The following is a 23,950-nucleotide window of genomic DNA, read 5'->3' as shown; positions in this document are numbered from 1 at the left end:
AGGCATCCATCCAGGCATCCACCCATCCATCCATCCACCCACCCACCCATCCAGCCATCCATCCAGCCATCCATCCATCCATCCATCCAGGCATCCATCCATCCATCCATCCACCCACCCATCCATTCACCCATCCACTCATTCATATTTATTGAGTAGCTATAGTTTGCATCTCTGATTATGTTGTTTTGAAGTTACGGATAAGCGTGGCTCTCCTGAGACCAGCGGCTCTTGTCTTTTGGGGGTCAGGGTCACTCCCCCAGAAAAATGCACATATGCACACACATGCCTTGTAGCTTCCCTCTTCAAAGATTTCTGGTCGCCACTGAAGTTGGGCTGTGGACCCCCATGTGGCAGGTGCTGTGCAGTGCTGCTCAGATCCCTCTTTGGGATTGAAAGACTGATTCCCCAGCTGCTGGGGCTGGGGTCGTGGCTGGAAGATAGCCAGCCCTCTTTGGAGACCGTGCTGATTGGAAGAAAACTGCCTCACCCAAAGTCATGCCTTCCACCAGGGGTAGGCCCACTGTGCCACTGTTCCAGTGACAGATCAATGCGGACCTGCAAAGGCCCGAACCTCTCACGCCCACGTGAGCTAAGTCCGCAGGGTTATTCCCTCCCCAGAACTCTCTGGTGGGACTGCTTCAAAGCTGGGCTGCTTCTGCCCAGACCTTCGTCCTGCTCCTCCCTTCTGCAGGTGTTTTTCCCAAGAGCACTCTCTAAACAACATCCTACACACCAATCTCCAGCTCTGAGTCTACTTCCCAGGGAACCCGGTGGATTAAAAAGCGCTGGGGAAGTTGTCTGAGGACAGCGTCGGTGTCTTCGTGACTTCTGCATCTCCTGCAGCTCTCGCCGGCCGCGGTGCACCGTGGATGCTCCAGAAACATGTACAGGATACATCTTAGTGCATTTTCTGCTGTTTCTCTGCTCTGTCTTCCTGTTGTCCCAGAGAGAGAGTTCTCAGGACACCCAGGAGAAAGGGACAGACGGCCCTGCCAGCAGGATGCCAGTGGGACCAGAGCTGTAGGCCTGTTTCTGGGAAATGTACTAGTTGCCAACGAAGCCGTAAATAACCATGGGAACAGAAGTCAGGCTAATTGGTTGCTACAAAGCGGGGGCAAAGGGGCCTGGAGGATGTCAGGCTCTGTGGTTGGGGTGAAGGCTCCCGGGAATGGCTGGGAGGCTGGAGGCCAGCAGGGATGGGTGGTGCCGGTTAGGGGAGGGCAGCGTGTTCTTGCAGGGGAATCATTTAGAAGCTACACCGAGGTCTCCAGAACCTGGAAAATCCCCTTCGGTTTCCACTATTGAAATTCCTTCACAGAACAAATATCTATTAAGTGTCTCCACTGCACCAGGCGTTGTAGGAAGGATGGTGACCTCGAGGGGCCGGGGGCTTCCATACTGACTCCTCTCCCTTGTTTCGTCACCCAGCAAGTATGGTGCACCCTCGACGCCGACGGGTGCTAAGTGGTCACTAGGATGTGCCCAGCACCGTGCTAACTGCCTTAACTACGTGACTCTATTTCGTCTGTATAAGAGCTTCATTAAGAGATATGAATTATTTTTTTTTATTTTATTTTTTTAATTTTTTTTCAACGTTTTTTATTTATTTTGGGGACAGAGAGAGACAGAGCATGAACGGGGGAGGGGCAGAGAGAGAGGGAGACACAGAATCGGAAACAGGCTCCAGGCTCCGAGCCATCAGCCCAGAGCCTGACGCGGGGCTCGAACTCACGGACCGCGAGATCGTGACCTGGCTGAAGTCGGACGCTTAACCGACTGCGCCACCCAGGCGCCCCTAAGAGATATGGATTATTATTATTCCTTCCTAACAGACGAGGAGACCGGCTCAGAGGGGATCAGCAACGTGCCTGAGACACACGCCTCATCACAGGGCTGTGAGGAGATAAAAATCCAAGTCGGGGGTGGGGGGGGGCGAGGCTGCTTCTAGTCACCGTGGTGCTAAAACCTCCACCAGCTTCCTTCCCACAGCTATGAAATAGGTACAATCGGTCCCTACTGCACTGGGCTGTTGGGGACAAAGAGCCTATACGAGAGGCCCGGAGGGTGCCCGGTGAAGGTGCATTCTGTTCTCCTCCCCAGTTCCCTCGCCCCCTGTCTCAAAGCTCCCCCGGGACCGGGAGGAAGGGTGGCCCCATTTGCTCTCTCTCCAAGGACACACATCCCTAGTCCAAGTCCGGCACAGTGCCCGGCACGCGGCCAGCGCTCGCCGAGTGTGGCTGACCCATATGGATGATCTGTGAGTCCCAACTGTGTCCTCTGGATTGCAAGCTGGGGACCCCTCTCAGTCCAACATTACTCAGTGAGGCGGAAAGCTGTGGCACCACCACGGCGAAGACAATTCTCTTGGTGCCCAGAGGACTCCACTCTCAGGCCACTGGGATTTTCAGGCTTCTCTCAGCGGAAAGGAGCAGAAAGAAACGAAGGTGGTCCCCGAGCCCAGGCAGGGCAGGTGTCTCCCACAGGCAAACCCAGCTGGCTCTCATCCCCACCACAAACCCCAACTGCAGACATCCTCACGTATCGGGGGCATTAACCTTCCTTCCACCGCAGGCTCTGGGGAGAGACGGTGGGCATGTAAGCACTTAAAACTTGAACCTGCGGGTCAGCCCTCCTTCCTCCCTCCCTCCTCCGCAGAAGCTCAGGAGTCGGAGGCTGCATGCGGACAGACGTCACAGCCTTGGAGAGACAAGTCACATCCTCAGCTTCCCTCAACCTGTTCGAGCACCGAGTTGCCATGGCGACGCTGCAGCCCTGAGATGCATTGGCTGCAGCTAGCATGGGTGCTCCTAGGGCTCAAAGCCGAGTGGACGCGGTCTGGCCTCGTGGGCCAGGGACGGGGGCGGGGGGGGCCCTCCTCTAGGCTCAGCTGGTAATTGCTGCTAAGTGAGGGGCTGTCATTGAACCCAATATGCAGGCACCCTGTAATTACCGCACCAGACAGCGGGTGCTTACTCCCTGCGTGGGGAGAGGGGGACGGAGGGGGAGCAGACAGGAAGCTCTCATCCACCTGAGCCGGCGGGGCTGTGGCAGGCTCTCTCCGGCAGCGGCGGGAGGCCCCCAGCCCCTCCTCTCCGCTGGCTCTCCCCAGTCATCCGTCATCCGGTGTGGAACACTGTCGCCTTTAATCCTGGCCTCTGAGCTTGTACAATCCGAGGGGGGCAGAGGTGCAGACACAGATAAGGCACCACCTCAGGGGAGCTCTTGGTGTTGTCCCCTCGTTTCCAGAGGAAGCGTGTCTGCATCGTGCTGCCCTGGTGGAGGCAGCTGTCATTCTAGTTCCAGCACGTCTGGGTGGCTCGGTCGGTTGAGGTCTGACTTCGGGTCAGGTCACGATCTTGCAGTTCAAGAGTTCAAGCCCCGCGTGTGCTGACAGCTCAGAGCCTGGAGCCTGCTTCAGATTGTGTCTCCCTCTCCCTCTCCCTCTCCCTGCCTCTCCTCTCCCCACCCCGTTTGCGCTTGGTCTCTCAAAAATAAAACATTTAAAAAAATCTTGTTCTAGTTCCTCCGGAGCCTGGAGGCTCTGAGGACCTCAGGCTAGTCACTGCCCCTCCTAAGCCTCAGTTTCCTTCGCTGTATGACCAGAAGGTGGGTCTCAATCATTCTTAAGGGTTTTTCTACAGCAGGGGTTGGCAAGCCAGAGGCCACAAGCTGAATCCTGTTTTTGTAGGGTTTCGGTGGAACGCAGCCACACCCTCTTGCTCCGGTGTCCCTGTCTGCTTTCCGGCTACAATGGCAGACCTGAGCAGCTGTGATAGGGACTATGAGGCCCTTTACAGAAAGTTCGCGGACCTGTTTCTAAAGTATCGACGTTTCCCTAAGCTTAACCGAGGAAGCTTCTGTCACTTCGATGTGATGAGAACAACTCATTAACAAGCCCTATCCTGGTCCCCACCCACAGACACCACAGTCCTCTTCCGAGGACCCCAGCCTGGATTTGGAGAGCGGAGGCAGGCGGGGTGGTGCCGAGTCGCCGCGTGGTGCAATGGCGCCACCTGCTGTGAGTGCCCGAAAACACTTCTGCCTGGAAGTACTTGTCCCCAGGAGGGGCTGGGGGGCGGGGGCGGTGGGGGAGGAGCCGGCTCCCAGGAGCAGCCCAGGCTTCCGAACCCTTGCACATCAGAGCCAGGATCTCGCACCGTCCTCCCCATTTTATGAAGACCGCAGCGTAGAGGGGCGGCCTGGCCTGGCTGGTCCAAGGTAGGGGGAGCAGGAAGCTCAGGTCCCGGAGGCCCGGAGGCCACTCCATCTATGTTCCGCGGGCACAGACTTGGCATACAGACCTGGCGGTGAATCCTCGTTCCATCACTCATTTGGGGTCTCGGTTCCACGGCTGTTGAAAGCATTCTCAACACAAACACGTAACATCTGTTACCAACTTGGACTCAATCTTCCGAATAACTCTGAAATAATTCTTCCCATTGCACGGGTTAAAACACTGTGGTACAGAGAGTTTAAGGAATTCGCTTAAGGTCACAGAGCCAGCGACAGTCAGGATTCAAATCCAGGCTATGAAAGCACTACACGCCCCGGAATACCACTCTATACATTTTTTTCCTGCCTGCAGGTGTGCTGGGGCCCCAAGAGAGGGCCCAGGGGCCCAGAGGAACCCAAGAGATGCAGGGAAGCCTGGAGTCTGCCCAGTCATCTGCAGAAGCCCCAGCCAGGAACGAGAGTGAGGCCCCCGCCACCCCCTCCTGCCCCCATGCCTCCAGGCAACACGAAGTGGCCGGCGGACCGTAAATCCTTTATTTCCAAACTATAAATAGATCTGCTCTCTGAGAAAAGACGCTGTCCAGGTGATGAGGCTCCAGCCTCTCCTTCTCCCCTTCCCAAGTGCTCCGCAGTCTAAACCCAGTCCCCCAAGAAACCCGCTGTGCCCCGGAAAGCACCACCTTGGCCGCCAGAGCCTGGCAAGCGGCCGAGGACCGCCCATTCCCTTGTCCCGCTGGGCCTCCAGCAAGGCCTCTGCCCTGCTCTGGCCCGACGCGCACCCCGCAGTCTCCTCAGCTCCCCGAGCGAGCCCCGCCAGGCGGTTGCGCGCTCCCCAAGGCCCGGCCTGGGAGAGGCCTGGCCCGCTGCTCCCCAGCTGCCACGAAGGGCCCCCAGGGTCCCCGGGCTGCTGTGAGGTGTGAGGGCGGGGAGAGGCCTGCCTCCAAGCTGGTCTCCCGGCTAGTCACTGCTGCCCCTGGGCCATGAAGTACGCCTCTTCCTCCTCATTGTCGTCCTCCTCTGGCTGCCCGCTCCGGAGCAGCAGCTCCAGGTCGGGGTGGGAGCCCAGCCCCTTCGAGGGCTTAGGGCCCGCATCACCTAGAGACAGAGAGAAGCCAGCTGCAGACCACTCGTGCTTTCCTCGGCGTGCCCTGATGGGGGTGCTGAGTCGCCTAGGCCCCCACCTACCCCCCCCCGCCCGCTCCCAGGACACCGCCCGTCTTCTCGGAGCAACGGTGGCAGGATCGCCGGGCTTACTCCCTGGCGGAGGGGCGGCCAACGCGGAGGCGGCTGAGCCATGCGGACCGCCACCGGGCTGGAACCGCCTGTGGGCATGCCGAGGGCCACCTGCCTCTTCCTGGTTGGGTGGCTGGGGACCCAGGGCCGGGTCGAGGGGAGAGCAGAGGGACTGAGTCTCGAGAACACCTTCAGAAAAGAGGCCTCGGGAAGGGGCTCCGGTTTACCTCTGGAGTGCAGGGCTTTGAGAGCAACGTGCAGGGATATGCCCGAGAGGCAGAGGGCGAAGCCCAGCCAGTTCAGGAGGCTGATCTGGTCCCCCAGCAGGTGAGCTGCCAGCAGCAGAGTGCAGACTTCCTGAGGGCAGACAGGCGGGAAGGGCAAGTGATCAGGAGGAGGAGGTGGCCCCTTTGCCAGGAAGGTGGACGGCAAGGCCACCACCACAGGGGAGAGCCTGACCTGCCCGAACTCCCGGGGCCTGGGCGGGCTGGCCAGCTGGGCAGAAAAGGGGCTTCCCTGCGCCCAGAAGACCAGGCCTGCCCGCAGGGCTTTCCTCCCCTCGCGCGGCTAAGATGGGACAAAGCAGATGTTTGCATAGTTGTTGCGTCAGGGCTACGAGGGGGGAAACCAAACTCGGGGCTGGGAGCAGAGCGCCTGGCCCACAGCCCTGTCCGCAGGAATAAAGGGCGGCCACACCTGCGGATGGACAGCCCGACAACGTCACAGGAGAATGCAGTGTCACAGGGCTCCGCGGGACACACGCTGGCCACAGGGCTCTTCACATGGTGGCTGTCATACATAGTGGCTGCAAATGGGGCTGGTGGGACGGCTCATTCTGAGAACCACAGCTCACGCCTCGTCTAAGCCCCTTGGGGAGACTTACGGTTCTGGGTTTGGGCAACACTAGTCCAGCACCTGTGTCTGCTTAGTCAAGGTGAAACTGCACTGCCCCACGGCCCTGAGCAGGGTGCGGTGAGAGGCGGCAGGGGAGGGGGAAGCTGAGAGCAGAGGCATGCGTGTGGCCAGGCAGCAGTAAAGGCAAGACAGGCAAACACCGGGCACTCATGCCTAGCACTGCCCCTTACTCTGACCACGGCAGGCATCACCAGTCAATCACCGAACTCTTTCCCCATGAGTCTGGATGGGGCTCCTCAAGTCAACTGCAGGCCACAGCCAGGCAGCCAGAGTCGGCATTCACGGTAAAATAAGAGTGTGTCCCAGGCCTGGTGGTCCGAATCCCAGCTCGGCCACACACTGGCTGGGTATCTGTGGGTAGATCAGCCCATCTGTGGAACGGGGATGACCGCCCTTACCCCCAGAGCTGCGGCCACGACGGGAGTTACAGACAGGAGCACGGCACACGGCGCCCTAACGAGGCACTTCCGTCTCCTCTGCAGGGCCCTGGGGCACGGGAGCTGGGACCGAAGCTGCGACTGAGCTTGGGGGCTGCACTCTAAGACAGGACCAGGGCCACCCCCAAGTCTGTACCTTAAAAATGCCAGCAATGGAGAGAGTGAGGCTGGAGGTTCTGGAGACCAGGAGGAACTCGGAGAAGCCCAAACCGAAGGCGAGAATCCCGCCAAGGAAGAGGCTCCCTAGTACCCGCAGGAGCAGCCCTGTGTCCTGGAAACGGAAGATTTTCTCAGACGTGGACAAATGGAGACCTGAAAGCAGAGGGGGGAGACAGCGGGAGGCCGCGTCCTGGGTGAGCCTGCCTGGGTGGCCTCACCCTGCCCGGTGACCCAGCACTGTTGCAGCCACGCCCCCTGAGCACCTGCAGACTGGCCGAGGCCCGGAGGACAAGGACAGGCAGGGAAGAGAACCCTGCGGCAGATGGCCTGACACTTGGGGGGCCGGGGAAGCAGTGATGGTTCCCAGAGAGTCTCGCAGGGAGCCACGTGGAGGGCTTCCGAGCCACTGGGCTCGGGTAGAGAGCACGGCACTTCACAGAACATCGGCCGGAAACACCTGTCCCTTCCCACGGTAGGTACCTGTCTTTGGGAAGGAGGGCGACTTCATGTGGCCCTTGCTGCTGTGGTTAAGAGAGCAGGCGGGCAGCCCATCCCGTGAGGACTGTCAATGCCCTGGGCCACCTACCAACGGGGACAAGTCTTATCCTCACAAACCTTCCCCGCTTTAATCCCGGTCTTGCTATCACCCAGCTGTGGCACTAGGTTGAGATGGGTCCTCTTTCAGGACCAGTTTCCCCAGTGATAAAATGAGAGCATTTCGACAAGCCCAGCGTTTCTCAGAAAGCAGAATGCGACAAACAGTTCTCAGAAAGGATACACACACACGCAAATACAGGACAAAGCATTCTAAAGACACCCGCATGGGCACCCACACACCAAAGTTTGCTCAACTTCCAGAGGATTCCCGGCCCTCCAACACCACCCCTCTGAGAGTGATTTTGCAGGTCTGTCTGCACAAGAACGGCCCGAGCTAGGCACAGCAGAGACACTTGGGGGCGGCGGGGATGGAGGCTGGCCAGGCACTTGGGAGATTTTTGGAGGGAAGCACCAAAGAAATGCAGAGTGACAGTCCCTCCCAGGCAAACAGCCTCACGATGTAGGACATCTTGTCTGGTGCTGGGCTCAGCAGTACCGCAAAGGCGTCGGCAAATTGAAGGGAACTCGGGAAAGAGCAACATAAGTAATGAAGGCGCTGGGGGGATTAATTTACCAGAAAAGATTAAAGGAGCTAAATCCACGCAGCTTTGCTAAGTGACGACTATCAGGGCTTTCGGATGAGGGTCTGCGGAGATGGGGAGCAGTGTAAACAGCCAGGACAGGAGGCGGCGGCTGTGGGCGCGGGGGGCACAAGGAATGGGGGGCGGGGGGAGAGACATTAAAAAGGAGAAAAACGAGGCTGCAGAAGTTTCCTGGACAACGGGGCTGCAGAATAATTTTCTCAGAGAGGTTTGAGACGCTTCACTGCTTGAAACTGAAATGGATGTGGGACAGAATGCTCTGAAATGACCCTGAGCACAGAAAGGACTCTGGGAGGAAGGAGAAACAGACAGGCGACAAAGACTAATCTCAAAACATGGGAGGAAGGAAGGACATGGAGTGCACTGCCAGCCTAGACCATTCTCCCTGCCTCGCCTCGCCTCTCCCCTCTCCGGGAGGCAATGGGGGGCGGGACTGCTCACCGGCCCAGACTCCTGTGCAAGGGCTGGCCGCACAAAGTCCGGCACACTCCCCCTGTCCCAACCTACTGTTCCGCCACCATCGGCCTGTCAAAGTCCCATCCAGCCTCCAAAATACGTTGCCTGGTAAGCCTTTCTGACTTGGCTTTCCACCCTAGCATCCTGAAATAATTCATGGCCTTCCGTTCCTTCTAAGAGACAGAACACATCATGGTTAACACGAAGGACTTGGAAGCCTGCTGGAACCAAATGCTGGCTTGTTTACGAACCACAGGACCTTGGGCAAGGTTATCTTCTCCCCACTTGTTTCTTTAACTTGCGCGATGGGCATAATGATAGTACGGCCATGTGGGGTTTTGGGGCGTATGAGTTAGTATGTTTAAAATGATCAGAAGAGCCCTGGCACACCTGTCCGCATCCACTGTCATCATCATCTGCTGTCTTTCATACACACTTTCTGTGTAAGCATTTATCATGCTGGATTCCAGCCATCCGGTTTAATGTCTGTCTGGCCCTTGAACCAGGCACTACCAAGGGACGGACTACACCTTTGATGTCTGTAAACTCTGCAGCTACCACAGGGCTGGGCTCAGAGCAGGGACCGGGGATCTGTTGTACCGAGGGGCCGCCAAGATGGACGACCCAACCTACCTTCAAATATGGCAAAGAGAGGGAAGAGCCCCAGAAACATGAGTGGCTGCAGGTGGAACATGGTGTCAATGGGGTTCTGGAGCCCTACAGAATGGGGACACGGGTGAGCTGCCAGGCCTGGCCTGGCCTGCCCCCACCCTGCCCGGTGTCCCCAGGCCCCTCTCTCACCAAGTTCCGCCTTCTGCAGGAGCATCTGGGTTAGGGTCCAGCGGATGCCGCCGATGAACGAGGCCCCCAGCACCAAGGCGAAGCCCTCCACGTTGAACTGTGTGGACTTATAGGTGAACATGAAGAGGCCCCCGGCGATGAGGAGGACCACCAGGACCAGCGCTGCGCGCTATGAGGATGAGGAGCAGTGGCAACTGACTGTGGGCTCTTGAGTTCCTCAAACCTGGAGCTTAGGCTCAGTAGCCATGTTGGCTGACCCTGGGGCAGGAAACCCTTCTCCCCCTCGACCTTGGGGGTCCCGGCCAGCAACTTCCCATCAATGTAGGCACGGCTGACGTTCAGTAGATATGTACCCTGCATCCCTCCTTGATCTAAACTTCTTTAGTGCTTTCCTTCGGTTATAGCAAAGGGCCAGCTGTGCCTGGTCCCTGACCTTGAACCCTTTCTCCCTTGGTCATTCTTTTGGTCATTTCACCTGCCACGCCAGTTGCTAAGTATTATTAGCAGTGGCCTGTCCTAGGTCCTTCCTCAGTGACAGGAGTTACTGCCACCTGGGCTCGTCTCCTCTGTCACATACAGTGATTAGCTACTGCCCAGTCCTCCCTTTTATTCTTAGCATCTGTGGGGGTAGGAGGGACCAGGGGAGCTGAGGCCTCACCAGCTCCTCCAGCTTGAAGATCAGCGAGAAGATCAGGATGAAGAGGACAGCGGAGGACTTGGTCATCGTGTACCTGCAAGGACAAAGTACCCACGATGCACCGCCAGGGCTCAGGGCTCAGACCCGCCACCAGGAGAGGAGCCCACGGACACTGCTGGAAAAGGCGGGAGGCCGGAGGAGCTCTGATTTCCCTGAGGGCAGCCGGCTCTGCTCAGGGCAGCCGGGCAATCTGGGTACAGAAGACCACAGGAAGGCAGCCTGAGTCATCTGGACTGATGACGTGACCTTTAATCAGAAGAAATCTTGGCCTAAGAGGACTCTTGCTACCGCCAGAGAGAAAAGGCCGCGGGTTGGACGCTGAGCTCACTGAGTCCTATTATACCTGCTCCTCCGTGGAGACCAGGATAAGGAAGGAAGGAAGGAAGGAAGGAAGGAAGGAAGGAAGGAAGGAAGGAGAAAAAGAAGGCAAAGGCTGTGCTCCCTGAAGTGCAGAGTCAGAGATGAGAGAGGACGGTCACACCTGCCCTTCTGCGCAGCCACAGGCACCACACACCGGTCAGTGCCCTCTCTCCCCTGTATAAGGTCACCACTCTGAGTCCCTGGCTCCCCCCGGGGTCGCCGGGCAGGCAGGCACAGCACCCCTGCGAGCTAAGTTTACCGCAGAGGCTGTCGGCTTCCCAGAGAGCCGCTGGGTGTCAGGAAGGAGCGGAGATCAAGGGCCGGTCCCAGAGAGGGGTACGGCGCTGGCCCGCCGGCAGGGTGCGCGCGAAAGGCTGGACGGAGGTGGCGGGGTGTGGCCGGTACTCACAGCGAGACGGTGATGTAGAGGAAGCTCCAGTTGGACAAGCCCACGTCAAGCGCTGTTGCCAGTGCTGTGGAGACAGGGGCGCCCCCGGACATGCAGCCAGGGCAGGCCGGCACGCGAGCGCCGGCCGTTCAGACACCTCCGAGAGGCCCCCGAGCGTTCCCTGCTTTGCCCCGAACACCCCGGCTTTCTCTGGGGCCCTCGGGCCTTCCTTTCACAGCAGCTGAAGGGTCAACTCCTGGCCACAAAACGCAGGGGGTTCCGCTCCAGCATTAGGACTGGGTAGTTCCCAGTGGCTGAATACGGCGAATGTGTGAATGTCTCCTCCCTCAGGATAGAGGCACACTCGTCCTGGAGGCCTGGGTCCTCCAGGGTCTGTCCCTGCCACCCCCTCATTTCTCCCACTTCCCCTCACCAGCGCTGAGTCTCAGCGTCCGGAGACGCTTTCAGTTCCCTTTCAGACCCGCACACGCACTGAAGCCTCGGCCGCTGTAGCCCAAGCTCTGGGAAGCCTCCCCCTGGGCCTGGGCTGGTGCCTCTGGGCTCCCAGGCACCCCTCATCGTCCCACTACCGCCAGGACAGGGACGGGACTCTGCTCACTGCCGTCTCCAGGGCAGGTGTCGGCTCAGCATACACATCGAAGGGCCAGACGACGACAAGGCCATTGCTGCCTCCATGTGCACGAGAGTGCGAGCACTGTGTGTATGTGGGGGGCGGGGGGCTGGGGAGTGCATAAGAGGAAGAAGCAGGGCCGGGCCAGGGGGGGAGGCAGGAAGAGAGGAGCGGGAGGGCCTAAGCTCCGAGACACCAAGCCCTTGTGTTCTTGGCCCGTGGCTTTCCAAGCGCCCTCCTCTGCCCCGGCCCCAGGCAGGCCTGTACCTGTGGGAGCTACTCTCCTGAGGTAGTCCGTCCAGCTCAGCACCACGCGGGCCCTGTGGCTGGAGCACTGAACCAGCGCCCTGGACAGGGCAGAGAACAGGAAGATCACGGCCAGGTGCAGCATCGTCATGAAGAGGGGGAAGTGGAAGCTCTACGGAGCCCAAAGCACAGACCGCCCAGCACGGGTTACAGCCTGCCCGCAGCCCGTCCCCCCGTCCGGTGGCAGCGACGCCAACCGGGTGGCTCCCGAGGGTCTGCAGCAGCCCAGGGGCTTTCACCCACGTTATAGTCACTGGAGACAAGAGACGTGTGGTTCCAATTTCAGAAGTCACACAGAGAGCAGGTGGCGGGCACGGCTCCGTCCCCACCGCCCTCGGCCTCCTGCTGCGGCCCCTCCCCAGGAAGGGCCTGTGCGGCCGGCTCTGCTGCACCGGTCATGAAAACCCTGAACCGCTTCTCCACTGGCCGGTGAGCAGCTGCCGCCTTAAGCCTCCCCAGTGCCCCCACTCATCCTCAGTCCTCCCGCTTTCCCGGATTCCCCTCCCTCCGCCCGTTTGAGGGGAAGCCTTGGCACGGTGGGGCTCTAGGGCCCGGTCCCATCACCAGCGTGACTGGCTTCCAGTCTGACTGGCTGAAGCCTGTGCCGTCCTGTTGCTAAATATTAGGGGTCGCTGTAGCCACGGCCACAGTCACCTGCCACCCAGCCCCCTGCCCAGCAAGGACCCCATTACCTTGGTGAGCCATTTGTTGTAGAAGGTGATGCCGATGGAGAAGCAGTAATAGAGGAGGACCAGCCCCAGAGTCAACACTGCCTTCCACACAAAGGCCACGTCGAGGGCCCACCTCCCCATCCGGGGAAGCCGCAACCCCCTAGCTCTGGGTCGGTGGGAGCCTCTCCCGAAGACAGCCGGCAGGAAGGGCCGGCCAAGCTGGGCCACAACTTTCAACAGGAAGGTCTCCTGGCCGGAGGAGTCCTCTTTGCCTCCATGATTCAGAATCGTCCACGGAGCCCCAGGCAGAGTCCTCACCTAAGGGGCTGGTGGCCCAGGCCAACCCTCTCCATGATTAAGTGGACGCAGGGCTCACACGTCCCCAGGGCGGAGGCTAGAGGAATGGAAAGGAAAGAGGGCTGTCTGACTGGTCCACCCCACCCCTGCCCACAGGGGGCAGGCCAGAGTGGACTCAGCAGGAGCAGGAAGGGGCCCAAGCCCAGCACAGGCGCTCAAGGGAGCTCCAATCACGTCAGCTCTGTCGCCTCGAGCCGTTCTCCGTGATTTGCCACCAAACTGACCTTTTAAGAACGTAAATCTGAGCATGTCAGATCAGACATCGGCCCTTCAGTGGCTCCCAGTGCTCTTATGATAAAGACCAAAAGCCTTTCTGTCCGCTAAGACGGCCTGATCTGTCCCTGCTGGGCTCTGTCCCCATCCCACCGGCCACCTCAGCTCCCCAAACACACAGGCTCTTTCCTACCACCTGAAGGAATGGACCTGCCACCCTTCTCCATTCCTGTCTCACCTGGTCCTAGTCAACTTCAGCTCAAATGTCGCTTCCTCGGGGGCTACCCTGTGATGGGGCTGCTCTCACGGCCCCCTACTTTTCCTTCAGTGCCCTTGTGTGGGGCGTGGTCATCTGAGTGACGTCTCTGTCCCCTGGGAGGCTGTGAGCTCCGTGAAGACAGGGACCACCGTGCCCCTTAGTCTTACGCCCACTGGGCACATCGTGAGTTGTCCATACGGTTCCATGACTCAGCGCAAGACACCGGGCACTTGGCTCTCTGGGGGCTGATCTGGTCTTTGAGGCGTTAAAAATGGACCAGGAGGGGCGCCTGGGTGGTGCAGTCGGTTGGGCGTCCGACTTCAGCCAGGTCACGATCTTGCGGTCCGTGAGTTCGAGCCCCGCGTCAGGCTCTGGGCTGATGGCTCGGAGCCTGGAGCCTGTTTCCAATTCTGTGTCTCCCTCTCTCTCTGCCCCTCCCCCGTTCATGCTCTGTCTCTCTCTGTCCCAAAAATAAATAAACGTTGAAAAAAAAAAAAAATGGACCAGGAAACCAACACCTCCCTGCCCCCAGCCTCTAACAAGCACCCCCATAGTCGCCGTGCCCGCCTGAGGCTCTTGCCAAACCTCACCGCTCCCAGCCTATCGATGCAGGCAACTCTAGTGAGTGTCCAGAGCGTGTGGGCTCTGCGGACACCGGGCGGACCCAGGTCCCGAGTTATCCTGCCCGTTACTTCATCTGTGCGTCCCTCCGATCCCCATCTCCTCCTCGGAGAGGTTCCCAACCTGCTCCAGTGCTGCCACCTTCTTAAAGCCTTCCTAGAACCATCTGCTCAGACATCTACTTTCCCCACCCCCAGCCCTTTCCGAAAGGAGGAACTGCATTCAGTTCTGGACAGGGAAGCTGGGTTATCACTTCCTGTCCCCCAAGGCGAGGTGGGAGCCAGCACAAGGCTTTGCCCAGAGGATACCCCCCAGGGCTGCTGTTCTCTCCAGGGGAGCTTTGGAACCTGCCGGTGGTATTTTGGGGGAATTCTCCTAGCTTTTTTTTTTTCAAGTTTATTTATTTATATTGATAGAGACGGCATGTGAGCAGGGGAGGGGCAGAGGGAGAGAAGAGAGAATCCCAAGCAGGATCCACGCTGTCAGCACAGAGTCTGATGTGGGGCTCCAACTCATGAACCGTGAGATCATGACCTGAGCCGAAACCAAGAATCAGACGCTTAACTGACTGAGCCAGTCAGGCACCCCAGAACCCTCCTAGCTTTTAGTGGGGGGGGGGGGGGGGGAGACAGTCCACATAACTAAGACTCGCTCTGGATCCTTTGTAGGGTAGAAGACTTACTTAAAATTACCTGAATCTAGAACCCAACTCTGTGTGTGTGTGTGTGTGTGTGTGTGTGTGTGCGCGCTTTTAAGTAAATTCTACCCCCAACGTGGGGCTCCAACTCGTGACACCAAGATCCAGGGTTGCACGCTGTACTGACTGAGCCAGCCAGGTGTCCCCAGACCCCAACTGTCTTACATGGGACACAGAGCAGTCTTTCCGTGGTTCCACAATGCACTGAAATTCGTTTGCCACGTACACCGAGGAGACGGCACTGCTTTTGATAAACAGTTTGGAGAAACCACGACATCCACAGCAATGGCACACGTGGTGTTTGAGCTGTCACACTCAAACGTGGCTGGGGCACTGAGCACAGGAGCTACCGCGTTCCCGGGGGTTCTGTGGGGTGGTGAAAGCATGGACTGCTTCCTCGCGGCTTCTAGCATCCTTGGACTCGGGAACTTACATATCGAAACACATTTTACTGCCGATTACCTTTTATTAGCAATAAGTTGACATCTCCCCAGCGTGTAGCCCTCCCTCTGACCTCGTCGTCAACTCCAGAGGAATAGCCAGTGGCCGACTGTCTGTCCGCACCTGGATGCCTAGTGTCCGGCACCCACCCCTAGCCTGCCCAGCACGGACTCCTGTTTCCCAGCAGGCGTCCAAACCTGCCCCTCCTCCCACCGCAGCCAGTGACACCTCCGTCCACCTAGGGGCTCAGGCCACAGATCTCGTCCCCAGCCTGATTCCTCCCTCCTTCAGCCCACGTGCAGTCGGCAAGTACTGTCACCTCAGGCTTCAAAAACATCCCCGATCTGGTCACATCTGCTGTCCTCCACCACTGCCCTCCAGGCCGCCATCCTCTCCCCCACCACACGATGCGCAGTCTCCTCCGCTTCTCCCCACATCTCCTGCAGGTCAGGCTCCTGCCTGCCCAGCTGGGGAGTGGGGCACACGGGCACCAAACCTACACCTAACAGGTCTTAAGGCCCACACGCCTTCCCTATACCTAGGCTTCTCAATCTTGGCATCACGGACAGGTGGGGCCAGATCATTCTCTGTGCCCTGTGGGATGTCTAGGAACGTTCCTGGTCTCCATCTACTAGGTGCCCATAACGGCCCCTCATCCTCAGCTGTGACAACCAAAAATGTCTCCAGACGGGGCCAGAGGCCACGGCGGGGGGGGCAAAACTGCTCCCTGCCGAGAACATGCTTACACCCATGGCTCCCAAGCCGGGGCAGTCTACCCATTTCCGTGAGTCAACTTCTTGCATCTTCTGCTTTTGGTGCAGTTCCCACTCCAACGCTGCGATCTGTGCACCCCACCTCCCCGCCCTGTTCACGGCCTACCCTGCCTTCAGCCAGTCCAGGTCCTCCACCTCCAAAAAGTCCCCAGGACTACCCCAGCCCGCGGCGAGCACGGTCTCCAAGTTAACAACACTCATTCTCGTTATGAGTCACCTAACCCCAAACGCAAGATCAGACTTCAGCCAGAAGGGCTCTTGGAAATCATGTGGCCACTTACTCAATGTGCATTTATTAAGCGCCCCGGTATACCCAGCCCTGGAGACAGAGATAGGTAACTGATAAGGTCCCTGCCTTTCTTTTAGGATAAGGGAAACCAGACTGAAAGGGGCAAAGGCTCTTTTTCAAATCACATTTGCCAAGAAAGGAATTCTATGTCGGCCTTACTTTTCCCCAGGGGGCAGCCCGGCTGGGAGCAGCAGCCCCCTCAGGGGAGGGCACCGTAGCACCTGGTCCCCCTCACTCTGTGTGGCTGTAACCTGGGCAGTGCAGTTTAGCGCTTCCAAGTGTGGGCTTGGAGTGAGAAAGACCTGGGATCCAGGCTTGGCTCCTTTACTACCTGGTGGCCTCTGAATTACCTGAACGCTGGACCTCAGTTTCCACAACAGTGTATCCACGACGGAGGATAAACTCATCTGCCTCTTGGGAGAGGAGTCAAGAGCATCATGTCCAAAACTGGATGCTGGTTTGTGCCAGCAGCGGCTTGCACCCCCTCCTGGCTCCTTTACAACAAACTCCCCCAGGGCCCCGTGTCCTGCCGTCCCTACTCCTTCCCAGTCTGTCCCCACTGCTCCGAGTCACCACACCCTCCTCCTGGCTGCCCCTCCGAGGATCAAGTCTCTGCTTCCCTCAGCACCTTACACAACTGACCACCTCCTCCTCCGCGGAAAACCTTCACTTGGCTGCCACACCACACTGTCCTGCTTTTTCTTCCTTTCTTGGACTCCTTTTCCCAACTCCCTGCCTTCTTCGCTGGCTCCTTCTCATCAACCAACCTGTAAAAGTTGGCCGCCTGAGCACTGGACCCTGGCTTCTCTTCCCTTCATTCTTGGGTCATCTCATCCCATCTGATGGACATTCCAGTGATTTCTAAATCCTTTTCATTTGCCCTACCCTCTTTTGCCAGCTCCCAGGCTGGTATATCTAACAGTCTACTTGGTAGCTCCACTCGAGATACCTCAAACTGAAGGTGCCCCCAACCTATACCATTAGCGAATGCCAGCAAAACACACCTGGTTACTTACGCGCAAGCCCCCAAATCAACGATGAGCTCATCCTTGCCCACTCTTTCCCTCCCTCCTCAAACCCTATCCTGTCCGTTCCTGCTCCCATATCCCTGTGGCCCAGCTGCCTTCGCCTCGGTGGGGGCCGGCAGCCTCAGCCACGCTGATTTCTCACCTAGCGGCTGCAGCAGTCCCCTAACTGGTGTCCTCGCTTCCTCCTCCTGACAGCCTGGAGTCCACGAGGCAGGGCAGCAGGGGCGAAGGCTTAAAACACAGAAAGCACGCCACGCCCTCCCAGGGCGAATCCCAACCCCCGAGCGGGCCCGCAGGGAGGGCCTCCCACCATCTGGCCTCTGCCGGTGTCTGTCCCGGTGCCGCGGCCGCCGCCACGCTGGCCCCTGGCCGCTCGCCAAACCCATCCCGCCCGTGTCGTTCTTTGCACTCGCCGTTCCCTCCTCCCTAGACCTTTGCTCGGCCGAACCCTCCTCAAGGGTCCGCGACTCGGGCTCCCGGCACCTCCCACCACCTGACGTTGCCCTGTTTGCCCACGTGTTTACTGCGCGCCCCGCACTCCCACCCCGCCGCGGGCTGCGGCCTCTCGGCGGCCCGGGCCGCGTCCGCGCAGTTCCCGCCTGGCTCCGGCCCCGGGACGTCGCGCGGGGCGCAGGCAGCGCCGAGAATCGCGCGGCGGGCGGCCGGGCAGGGCGCGTGGAGGCCTCGCCCCCTCCACGGCGCCGACACTGCGACCCGGAAGGGACAGGAGCCGGAGCGCGCCGCGCCGCGCAGAGCCCGGCCGAAACCCCACTCCCCAGCCCGGGCCGGTCGGCCCCGCCCTCGGGAGCGCGCGCGGGCCCCGCCGCGCGCCCACTCACCTCGGTCTCGGGAGCTACGGTCCGGATCCTCCCGCCGGAAGTGCGAGGCCGAGCGCCGCCGCGAAGGGTGTGAACTTCCGCCAGAAGCCGCCGAGGGGTGGGACCGACCGTCGGCCGCCGGCCGCCGGCCGCCGGCGGGGCGGGGCTCCGGGGGTGGGGCCTCCAGCATTGTCCGCCGCGGCCCGGCGCGGCTTGCCCTCGATCCCGGCTCCGAGCAGCCCTTCGTGGTGTGGTCGCTTGCGTCTCCGCCGCCCAATGATCGGCCTCGCTCTGGAGACCAGTCAGTGCCTGCTGGGGAGCCATGCGCACCGGGGGCAGCCAGAAAATAGCATCCTGTTTACGTCTATTGAACAGATTAATTTACTTTATTCCAGCCCAGTGCTGTGCCAGGCAGCCATGGAACCACGAAGATAAATCTCTCATGGGCTTTTTCTTCTGAGAATTCATCAGCTGGGGAGTGATAACTCAGGGGCATTAAATTTTAGGACTTAGAAGATCCATGGGAGATGATAAATAGTAAACATTTATGAAACATTCTGTGTGCCTGAAACTTAAAAAAAATTTTTTTTAAGTTTACTTAGAGAGCAAGCTGCGGAGGGGCAGGGAGAGGGACGGAGAACGAATCCCAAGCAGGCTCCACACTGCCAGTGCGGGCCGGATGCAGGGCTCCAACCCACGAACTGCGAGATCATGACTTTAGCCCAAATCCAGTCAGATGCTTAACGGATTGAGCCTCCCAAGCACCCCTGAAACTTTTTCTTTTTATGTTTATTTATTTTGAGAGAGAGAGGGGAAATCCCAAGCAGCCTCAGTGCTGTCAGGTGCCTCCTGAGGTGGAGTTCGAACCCACAAACCATGAGATCATGACCCGAGCTGAAATCAAGAGCTCAACCGACTGAGCCACCCAGGCATCTCCCCTGCCTGAAACTTTCTAAGAAGAATTACCTCAATTTCCACAGGTTGAGTAGGAGAGGTGGGGAATGTCCTGGGCACAGGAAATAGGAGGAGAGGGGAAGACTGGAGCCTGGTTGTAGCCCAGTTGCTTATAAGGAGAGTTAACCAAAGCTATGGTTGGAAAAGTAGCTAAGGGGCAGGTTGCAGTGGTCTCAGAAACGCCAGCTAAGGAGTTCAGATCTCACTCGTCTTGCAGGATGGATGAGAAGAGGCAGAGGCAAGAACCCTTAGGAGGTCAGGGCAGGCTAGGGTTGCAGACTGAGGCCCAGTTTAGGACTTTTTGTCCTCCCTTCCCAGTGCCTCCTCGGCTCTCTTTTAACACTGGCTGCAAACGTGGATCCTGGTGTGTGACTTCCCTGGCCCCTCTGAAAAGAAGGCTCAAGACCTGGGTGTAAGCAGCGCGTTTTACAAACCGCTGCCACTCCCAGCCACCGCCAGCTGGCATCACGCAGGCACTGGTTCCAAGCACCCACAGTACCCATCACTGCCCAAGGTCTTGGCTGTAGTTAGTTCTAAAGGCCTGTACCGCATGCACTTTCTATGCCTTTTGAAAGAGCTCGTCCTCTCCCCCTTCTCGAGGGGAGAGAGAGGATCTATTTTCATCACCACCCTCATTCAGGCCTCCCAGCTACCAAGGCTGAGTTTTGGAGCAACAGCCTCCAACACCAGCTGGAGGGCTGGGCACTAAGCACCAGCAACACACAGGGTGAAGAACGTGTCTTCTTTGTAAGTCACAAGAATTTGAGCTGTTCCCTGGCTGTGTCCCTGGCAGGGAGAAGAGGGAGGATATGTTCACGGGGGTGTACAGTATGCCTTTCCCTGCTGTGCCCAGCAAGCCTGGGCAGAAAACACTTTGTCCTGGTGCAACAATCTGTGAGCATCCTTAACTGCGGAAGCGTGCGTGTGTGTGTGTGCGTGTGTGTGCGCGTGCATGCACACACACGGGGAGGGCGGAGTGGTTGAAAAGGTGGGGGGGGACCCTTGGAAGCTGGCTGGTGGCTCCAGCTGGAGCTCTCCAAGTCTCCCAGACACAATGAAATGAAGGCTTGTGAAGGTGAGAGCTCCCTTGGGCGGACGGCAAGTACAGAGACACGGCTGTTAATAGGTACCGCAGTTTGTACATGAAAGAGTATTTATTGAAAACATGGTTACCGACAGGAAGCTCCTGGCTGCTCTCGGGTCACTCTCTTGACTCACAACGGGAAGTGGTTTTTGTTTTTTTTTTTTTTTTAGGGGGAGCCTCCAATTTTATTTTCCCTCCAACATTGCATCCTAGGATAGGGAGATCTTATATAAATATATATACACGTCTGTATAAGTATGGCCTATAGTAAAGAAAATATATAGTACACTCTTCATGGGGCAGTACCTATCATGCCAGGCTACCAATGCTGAATGCCACCGTGTTCACGTGTCCAAGGGGAGAGGCTGGGCACGTGGTTTATAGGTGCCGCAGCACCAGGGAAGCCCCATTGGCACAGCTGTGGCCTCAGCCAGCTCCCTGAAATCATGGCCAATGGCAGAAACCACAACACTGGGAGCAGGGGGAAGGGAAGGCCAAACTTCCTGAGGTCGGGGAGGCCAAAGGAAAGCCAAGTGGAGGGCCGCAATCCAGGTTAGGTGGGAGATCTCTCTCCGAGGAAGGAAAAAATGAAAATTGGGGGGCGGGGGGGGGGGTGGCGGGAGTGGACTCTAGTGGCCTCACCAGCCTCAGCCCAGGCCTCATCTGGGCTCTCCCTGCAGAGTTCTTTGAGACTAGAGGACAGGACTTAGCTCGCACGTCTTTGACTTGCCAGGATGAGACACCGAGAGCTTGTAGGGAGAACTTTCCCTCTGCCCAGACAGCTGTGTGGGCAAGAGAGATCTGGTGGCTCCGGAGACCAGAGATGTTAGAGCCGAGCCTCAGTAGCAGCAGCTCGTTGGCACTGAATGAGGCCGGAGTGAGCCCTCACGAAGGCGACGAGAGCAAGGGCAAGGCATCTACCAAGCAAAGGACGAGGCCTCCACTTGGATCGGAGACACAGGCACGGGTCACCCACAGGCAGTCTCTCTGAGGCTCTCGACACGCCCAGAACTTCTGTCTTCTGCGGGGCAGCCTTTCCCGGGCCAGCTGTTGCCCACAAGGGGATCCAGCCAACTGGAGAGCAGGCTCAGGAAGAAAAGGTGAGTGAGTGACTCTCGTTAACTCCAGCGCAAGCAGTCCCCGACCGGGAAGGCAAGAGCGTCTGCTGTTCATGCCTCACGCTCTGATCCCAGGCTCCATGGTGACAGGGGGGGCAGAGCACCCCCGCCCTCATGACTTAGAGTGGGCAGGGACCCAGAGGAAGCTCTGGATGGTCCGAGGTGAGTTTGAGGAATGGCTGGCGTTTACTGGCCACCACGGTCACTACAGATTCTGTACAAGCAAAAGACAAGGCACCAGACTGTAGGTGTTTCTCCTGGGCCCAAAATCCCTTCCTGGGTACACGGAGTCTGGCTCCGGGCTCAGCCGTAGTGATAGACAAAGTCATAGCTGCTGGGCTCCTTGGGCACTGGTGGTGGGGCTTCGGGAATCTGGATGTTCTCCAGGTCCAGGAGCCGTAGCTTCATTTCCATGCTCAGCAAGGTGTCCAGGTCACTCTTGGTCAGCTCACTGGACATGTCCTTCCCCAGAAGGGCACTGAGGCCATCGATCCAGATGCAGTACTGTGGGGGGCAAGTTGCAAAACGTCACATGGTGGCCCCTGGTCAGCAGGAGGTCCTGCCAAGGTCCCTTTGCTGAGAGGACTCATAATGGGCTCTTCTGGCACGACTTAGTGTGTCGGCAAAACCGATTCGGGATAATAGCAAAGACAAATCGGGAGGCGATCGTTCACTTTCTCAAGGACACCTTTTGGCTTTTATGAGGGGTTTACGCTTAAGCTTCCTGAGATAATCTGAAATATGATTTGTTTTTATTTTATTTTTTGAAATAGAATTGTTTTAGAAGTTTTTAAAATTTATTTATTTATTTTGAGAGAGAGAAAGAGTGTGGGAGGGGCAGAGAGAGAAAGAGAGAGAGAGAGAGAGAGAGAGAGGGGGAGAGAATCCCAAGCAGGCTCTGCACTGTCAGTGCTGAGCCTGATGTGGGGCTAAAACTCACGAACCGTGAGGTCATGACCTGAGCCCACACCAAGAGTCAGGCACTTAACCGACTGAGCCACTCTGGTGCCCTTGAAACATGATTTTTTAAAAAAAAGTTTTACTCGGGGCACCTGGGTGGCTCAGTCGGTTAAGCGGCCGACTTCGGCTCGGGTCATGATCTCACGGTCCGTGAGTTCGGGCCCCGTGTCGGGCTCTGTGCTGACAGCTCAGAGCCTGGAGCCTGTTTCAGATTCTGTGTCTCCCTCTCTCTGACCTTCCCCTGTTCATGCTCTGTCTTTCTCTGTCTCAAAAATAAATAAACGTTAAAAAAAATTAAAAAAAAAAATTAAAAAAGTTTTACTTATGTAAGTAATCTCTACACCCCATGTGGGGCTCAAACCCATGACTCCAAGATCAAGAGTCATATGCTCCTCTGACTGAGCCAGCCAGGTACCCCGAAATATGATTTCTACAAACGCAACGAATGGATACAGCAAAACGAGACCTGAGTACTGGGGCGTCAGCTACCTGAAACTACCCATGAAATTAGCAATGGCGGGGGCAATACATATTAGGCGAAAAAAGCAGGATACAGAAGGAATCACTGTAGGATCTCAATTCTGTTTCAAAAAAAGTAAATTAAAAAAAAAAAAAAAAAAAGCCCAGTCAGCAAATGTTAAAATAAGGCTAGAGAAACTGAACTTGAGGGTCTCAGCATAAGCAGGAATAATAGAGAATTCTCGGCCCGTCCCTCTCTAACTCCACTTGTCAGGTCTTTTTCCATGCCTTTGCTCACTTGTCTCCCCACCTGCTACTTCTTCCTTTCTTCCCAGCAGAACTCCACTGGCAGCTCAGGGCCTGCCTAAGCATCTCCTCTTCCAGAAGCCCCACCTCCAGTTCCCTCTGATGCCCCCGGAGCTCAGCAGACACGCAGGGCTCAACCCCAGTCACTCACTGCGCATGCAGTATCTTCTGGGGCCGCGGGCAGAGCTGCGAGCCCCGCGTCAGCAGGACCGGGTCCATCCGGCCTCAGAGCCCAGGCCCTGGGCTACCGCAGGTGCCCAGCAGCCCTTACGAGGGAGAATCTGTCAGGTTCGCTTGGGAAGGTGGCCATGCAGAGATTGAAAACGGGGAGAACTTTCCTAGTCCAGACAGGTTAAGTTAGCCCCTGGTGACCCTGTCTTTCTAATGACAACTCACGACTGTCGCTAAAGAGCAACCTGGGGAGCCCAGCACAGACGGATGGACCCCAGCCTGGCAGATCTCAGTGCCAAAAAGCCTTCATGACATGCTGGGGTCCCCTGCCTTTCGGGGGATGTCCCTGTTCTGCCCACTCCTCTCCTGCAACTGAAGAGACGGAGAGGGCTCGGCTGTCCAAAGCGGCTCCACACTGCTTACCTCATACTTGTTAGGTGCGATGAAGTTTAAGGTCTCATCGGGGTCATACAGGATGGAGAAGGCCAACTCCAACACCTCCTGAAGGAGAAAGGGTTTCAGTTACGTGGAGCAATGGGATGGCCTGCGCTGAGCACGCCAAGATCGTGGCCAAAGTCCTAGTCACTTGGCCCCATCACTGAACGTGCTGATCCAGAAGTGGTATCGTCAGGCCCCAGGGCACGTGCCCAAGTGTGGCTGCAGACTCCCCGCCTGAGTCACACCTAAGATGTGGACGCTTCTAACAATGGAGAAAAGTCATTTCCCAACACTCAGAACCCCTGAATGTCAGAGTCCATGACTGGAGATCACCTTCAGTTACACGTGTTGGTGATCAAACTGAAAGTCTTTACAGTTTTTTTTAATCTTGATTTTTTTAGGTTTTTTTTCAATGTTTTTTATCTTTAAGAGGGAGGGAGGGAGGGGGGGAGGGAGGGAGAGAGAGAGAGAGAGA

At 57.7% G+C, this 23,950-nt stretch overlaps 2 protein-coding genes across 4 annotated transcripts in view; both read right to left on the bottom strand.

Annotated features, from left to right (window-relative positions):
- Positions 1-4,753: 4,753 nt before the first annotated feature.
- Positions 4,754-18,105, bottom strand: SLC35C2 (solute carrier family 35 member C2). Its single transcript, XM_049649933.1, has 10 exons — positions 18,007-18,105; positions 12,511-12,883; positions 11,780-11,930; positions 10,903-10,966; positions 10,095-10,167; positions 9,437-9,605; positions 9,269-9,352; positions 6,958-7,133; positions 5,697-5,826; positions 4,754-5,331 (listed from the first exon to the last, which is right to left on the bottom strand). The coding sequence occupies exons 2-10, from the start codon at positions 12,628-12,630 to the stop codon at positions 5,198-5,200; spliced, it is 1,101 nt and encodes a 366-aa protein (XP_049505890.1). The 5' UTR covers positions 12,631-12,883; positions 18,007-18,105; the 3' UTR covers positions 4,754-5,197.
- Positions 18,106-20,074: 1,969 nt separating this feature from the next.
- The window catches only part of ELMO2 (engulfment and cell motility 2), a 39,753-nt gene continuing 35,877 nt past the window's right edge, over positions 20,075-23,950 (bottom strand). For all 3 annotated transcript variants that reach the window (XM_049649925.1, XM_049649926.1, XM_049649927.1), the window contains 2 exons: positions 23,461-23,538; positions 20,075-21,645 (listed from right to left, as the gene is read on the bottom strand). In XM_049649925.1, coding sequence (XP_049505882.1) covers positions 21,445-21,645; positions 23,461-23,538 — 279 coding nt within the window. In that variant the 3' untranslated portion in view covers positions 20,075-21,444. The remainder of the gene's footprint in view (positions 21,646-23,460; positions 23,539-23,950) is intronic.

Source organism: Panthera uncia (assembly GCF_023721935.1).
Source record: "Panthera uncia isolate 11264 chromosome A3 unlocalized genomic scaffold, Puncia_PCG_1.0 HiC_scaffold_11, whole genome shotgun sequence".
Taxonomy (NCBI): Eukaryota; Metazoa; Chordata; class Mammalia; order Carnivora; family Felidae; genus Panthera; species Panthera uncia.
The sequence above is the reverse complement of the archived record's forward strand: the minus strand, read 5'-3'. Positions and strand labels throughout refer to the sequence as shown.